Source organism: Euphorbia lathyris, chromosome 2 (genome assembly GCF_963576675.1).
Source record: "Euphorbia lathyris chromosome 2, ddEupLath1.1, whole genome shotgun sequence".
Classification (NCBI taxonomy): Eukaryota; Viridiplantae; Streptophyta; class Magnoliopsida; order Malpighiales; family Euphorbiaceae; genus Euphorbia; species Euphorbia lathyris.
The window spans coordinates 114,875,368-114,880,337 of record NC_088911.1 but is presented as its reverse complement, the minus strand read 5'-3'; the positions used below and the strand labels follow the sequence as shown (position 1 = coordinate 114,880,337).

The window sequence follows — 4,970 nt, the reverse complement described above, 5'->3', positions numbered from 1 at the left end:
CTAAATGCTCTATCTCTCACATTTACTCCAATTTACACTATCTATCCTCTTCAAGCACAAACTTACAAAATCTAGGATCAAATCTATGGGAAGAACAACCAGAATACATCAAATGGCTCGATTCAAAACAAGAAAGCTCAGTAGTTTATGTAAATTTCGGAAGCATAATAGTAAGGGTAATTAATTTATTAGGGACCTTACCATGTGTTTTTGAAAATACAGGGACTAAACAATGTGTTTTGTCAAAATATAGGGACTAATAAATTAATTACCCTAATAGTAATAACACCACAACAAAGGACAAAATTTGCTTGGGGACTAGCTAACAGCAACAAATCATTCTTATGGATAATAAGGCCAGACCTTATGGCAGGAGAAAAAGCAATGTTGCCTCCATATTCATTGCGAAAATGAAGGATATAAAAATGCTACACTAGTACAAAAATGGCCTTTGGTGACGGCTTATTGGCAACGGTTTGTATAAAAAGCCGAAGCCAAAGGTCTTTGGGATCGGTTGTTTTAAAAAACCGACCCCAAAAATCACTTATTGGCAACATTTTGTATAAAAAACCGATACCAAAAGTCTTTAGAGTCGGTTGTTTTAAAAAACCGACCCTAAAAATTACTTATTGGCCACGGTTTATAAAAAAACCGACCTTAAAATTTACTTACTGGCAATGGTTTTGTGACACAACCGATCCCATTGCTTTTCATTGGAATGGTTTTTTTAAAACCGACTCTAATGACCCTTAATTAAAATCGGTTTTAAAAAAACTGTTGCTAATATATTGTCATTAGGGTCGGTTTTGTTAAACAACCCGACCCCAATGATTTTCCATTAGCATCGGTTTATTAAAACAGACCCTAGTACTTTAAACTTAAAACTTCTCTTCAACCCTAAACCTGTGAGGAGTCGCCCAAAAATGGTGCTCTCCCTAAAGACCTCGTCACTTCTCCTAACACCTCTCCTATTCATCTCCCTCGCGGACTCCATTATTTCTCAGCCGGAATAGTTCATCGCCGATCTCATGTTCATCAGTTTCATTTAACCTAACCTCCACCTAGACGATCACAAAGTCTCTCGCTTCCTAACCTCAACTAAAGATCCACACACTTACTGATTACTGTCTGCTCATCTTCTTCGATGCAAAACAGCTCCATGTAAGAGCCAAGTCCGCCTCCAAGATCTTCACCATGAGTTCTCACGCTTTGCCTCTTCTTTCGTCACCAACAACGCTGATAAGTATGTCCCTGCGCTTCATCTCAATGCTTCGTTTAGAATCTGCTATGGCGCAAAAGCCTATCCCCTTTTTACTGGTCTGCTGCTTTTCAGGTGTCGGAAAAGGGTTCGGGAATGAAGCAAACCCAGTGAAAGCACCGATCATGACCATGTTAGAAGCCCCATTTAATAGCCCTTTTGTAGATGAGACCCAACTGTTTGTGAAAATGTCCAAGAGAAAATAAGGTTCTTATCTTTCATTAATCTAACAAACTTTTTTTTTATCTGAAGTAGGGAATTGATATTTGCTGCAATTTGGCCTTAATACTTACGTAACATTCTGAGTAGACTGATTCTCTTGTTCGGCTTCTTCCTCTAATCGAATCTTCAAGTATCAGGTAAGAAGTAGGATTTCCATTTCTCAAGTATATAATGATTGTCAAGATGCCTAAGCAGTAGGCATTTTAAGATGCTGGTCTCGTAAGGTGTTATATTTCTTTCCATCTTTTAATTTGAGAATTGAACATAATAGAGAATCAATATTCCAGAGTATTGGCTAAAAAACAAACGCATAAGGTACTCATTGATAATGAAATATCTAGGTGAACATATAGAACAAAGATAGAAAGAAATTGAGATGAACTCAATCCCCTTCTCTATCAAACAGCAGAGCCTCTTCTCATGGCTAATCATATGGTTTTGTTGTAGCACTGCTTGCTTGTTAGGCATCACTGGTGTCCTTGCTCCACCAATTATGGAGGAAACTCTATTTCGAGGATTTTTATAACGTCTTTGACAAAATGGTATGCTTCTGCATAGTTTCTGGAAATAAGCATTTCTTTTATGTGTTTCAAAAAGAAAAGACTTTTGGTTATGCTTTAAACTGATGCACCCATGATCGGAAATTCACTATATGCAAGGTACCTATGCCAATTTCTGCCCTAATTAGTGCTGTTGTATTTGCAGTAGCACATCTAACTCCTGGAGAGTTTCCCCAGCTGTTTGTGTTAGGTAAATTTGTAAATGGTGAAGCAGAATTTATCCTAAACAGGAATTATGTGTAGCCATTGATAACATGTTTTATGGAGTGTGATTGCCTTTTTTCTTCATATATGTGTTATTTATGCTGAGATCTTGGTGCTGCTTTTCTCTGTGCTAAATGTATGTTAGTTTCTTCTTCTTCTTTGTTTCTTTTTGCCTTTAGGAAAAAAATTGGGAGTATGGAGTGTGATTGCCTTTTATATTTTTGTTTTCCATTCATTTTAAATGAATATTGCTATAGTTCGTGCATTTGTATTTTTTCTTTTTTGTGTTTGTTTTTGTTTTTGAATCTGTTCTGTTTTTGGTTGATCTAAAGCTGATGAAGAAATTTCATAGGAGGAAAAGAAAGAAACGAAGAAATGAAAGTATGCTGTAACGCATTTGACCACCGTTTTTATGGAACCTATAATGACATAAACTTGTATTTATTATCATCTATTTATTGACCCGACCCGGTGGGGCAGACCATTAAACCCCCTGTTTTTTTTCTTCTACTGATGATATTGATGGCCAGTCTTAAAATTGGGGGATTTGAAGAAACAATTTTGTGGTTTTTCGAAACATTTTTTTTGTCGCGTTAATTCTGGCTGTTGAAGAAGAAACCAGTTACAAAAATTGCTTAGAATTTCTCTCTTTTGTGAATTAGTTTACGTTTTTGATAATCCGATGATTGGATTATCTTTGTAGCTGTGTTATATTTATTGGTATTCTTGAACATGATTTTTCATGCTTTTGAGCGAGTTTCATTACTGTGTAGATTAAATATCTACGTTTCTTCTGACTTTTAATTGTACTTTTGAACAATTGGGTGTAGGTAAGGAAGTCAATTTTGACTTTGTGTTGGATTTTTCTAAGCAGTTAAGAGAGATTAACTTGTGAAGCTGTGTGATGTCTCCACCTCGTTTTGGTGTTGAGGAGGAAGGCCCCCCTCCGCTTCTCAGAATGGTTGTGCTTTAAAGGAACGTAACTATCTGGGTTTGTCAGATTGCTCTTCAGTTGGCAATGCTCCTGCTGCCAAGTAAGTTCAAATCACTAGAGATAGGTAGAGATAGAGAGAGAGGGAGGGAGCTGTTGACCACTTCAGCGTGATAGGATAGCTCATAATAACAACCATGTTTGCAACTTTCCGTTTGGCAGGGCACAAGTTGTTGGTTGGCCTCCAATTAAGTCATTTAGGAAAAAAACATTGGCTACAACTTCAAAAAATAATGATGAAGTTGATGGAAAGCCAGGTCCTGGTGCTCTTTTCGTCAAGGTCAGCATGGATGGTGCTCCTTATTTGAGAAAGGTAGATCTGAGAACTTGCTCTACTTATCAAGAACTTTCTTGTGCTCTTGAGAAAATGTTCAGCTGTTTTACTATAGGTAAGCAATTCCTGCATGCTCTATGACATGGTAATTTTTTGGTAAAGTATAAAAGCCCAATGGTATCAATCATACAGTGTCTTCATGGTTATCAATTTTTTCATGTTAACACCAGGTCAATGTGGATCTCATGGAGCTCCTGAGAGGGAAAAGAAGAGCGAAAGTAAATTGAGAGATCTTCTGAATGGATCCGAATATGTGATTACCTATGAGGATAAAGATGGTGACTGGATGTTTGTTGGAGATGTACAATGGAAGTAAGTTTTCACTACATATGCTAATTCTTTTATCATCAAATAGTTTATGTGTTGATAAAGATGATTCTTTTATCATCAAGAATACATATGAGCTTCCTCAATGGCTAAAGGTCTTAAAACCTGGTTCAGATTGTACGTTCGTTTTTGTACAAGGTGGTCCTCAAGCTAAGGTTACTGTTCTAAGCTACCATTAGAACAGCTCAAGGACATAAAAGAAATTGATACCTTGAAAGTGAAGAAAATTGAGCTTAAACTTCATGCTCTTCTCCTTATTGAAGTAAGTAGTATTCGTCTCACTTTGAATTTGTTGATGATATTTCAGGTAATAAAAGAACTTGATGATTTGACAGGCAAGCTTCAGCCTCTAATGGTGAAGTACAAGAAGAAAGGGATGATTGATGAAATTCACCAACTCAAGAAGAAAGAGGAGATACAAGATGTTGTATGAAGAAATAATTTGGGCAGGGTTGCTGATTTGTATTATAGGGAATTAGAGGAAGTTTATACTGCAATAGCCCATCTTACTCAAGTTGTTAGACAAAGGACTGGTACACGCATCATAAGGATTGCTCAGAATAAGGAAGAGAGAATTATTGGGCTGATTTCGAAGGTTTATGAACGAGAGTTGATTGTGAGAGACCAGAATGGGTTCCATCATTTTAAAGGAGGAATATGTTCTTGTGCAGATTATTGGTGAGTGAGAGGTGAAGTAACTTTAACTTATTTAAGGAAAGATGGATACACTCGTATAAAGCATTGTGACTCACCTTTCAATCTTGATTTTTGTTTAAATGTACTTCTTGTGGACAAACTTGATTGTCAGCGAAATGTAATTTTTTTATGTTTATAAAAAAATGTAGTTTTTAATGCACTTGGGTTCATTTGAATATTCTATAGATGTTTTACCTATATATATATAAATTTATATTACAAATTATAATTTATTAAAAAATTAATATTGAATAAAAGAACCATATTGCCAAAGGTCTTACCTTTGGCATCGGTTTTATAATAAAAAAACAGATGCCATTGATTTTTGGCAACGGTTGTTAGTATGAAACCGTTGCCAATGTGCTTATCTTTGGCATC

General features: G+C 36.1%; 1 protein-coding gene across 9 annotated transcripts; it reads left to right on the top strand.

Moving 5' to 3' along the window:
• The first annotated feature begins 902 nt into the window (after positions 1-902).
• On the top strand, positions 903-4,752 carry LOC136219569 (auxin-responsive protein IAA8-like). Of its 9 annotated transcripts, none has more exons than XR_010684192.1 (9): positions 903-1,243; positions 1,334-1,465; positions 1,928-2,022; positions 2,186-2,230; positions 3,075-3,278; positions 3,398-3,624; positions 3,740-3,881; positions 4,011-4,158; positions 4,232-4,752. XR_010684192.1 is itself a non-coding variant. In XM_066007019.1 (5 exons), exons 3-5 carry the CDS (start codon positions 3,522-3,524, stop codon positions 4,205-4,207), a joined length of 249 nt encoding a protein of 82 aa, XP_065863091.1. In that variant the 5' UTR covers positions 903-1,243; positions 1,334-3,278; positions 3,398-3,521; the 3' UTR covers positions 4,208-4,752. The 9 variants fall into 9 exon arrangements, 1 of the variants encoding a protein (XP_065863091.1); XR_010684189.1 differs by having other exon boundaries at positions 1,334-1,617; XR_010684193.1 differs by adding an exon at positions 1,568-1,617 and having other exon boundaries at positions 1,928-3,278.
• Positions 4,753-4,970: the final 218 nt, after the last annotated feature.

Bases quoted from the DNA above. Each gene is read 5' to 3' on its own strand.
- LOC136219569 (XM_066007019.1), top strand. From the start codon at position 3,522: ATGGATGGTGCTCCTTATTTGAGAAAGGTAGATCTGAGAACTTGCTCT. The intron at 3,625-3,739 runs GTAAGCAATTCC...TGTTAACACCAG, and splicing joins GTTCAGCTGTTTTACTATAG to GTCAATGTGGATCTCATGGA.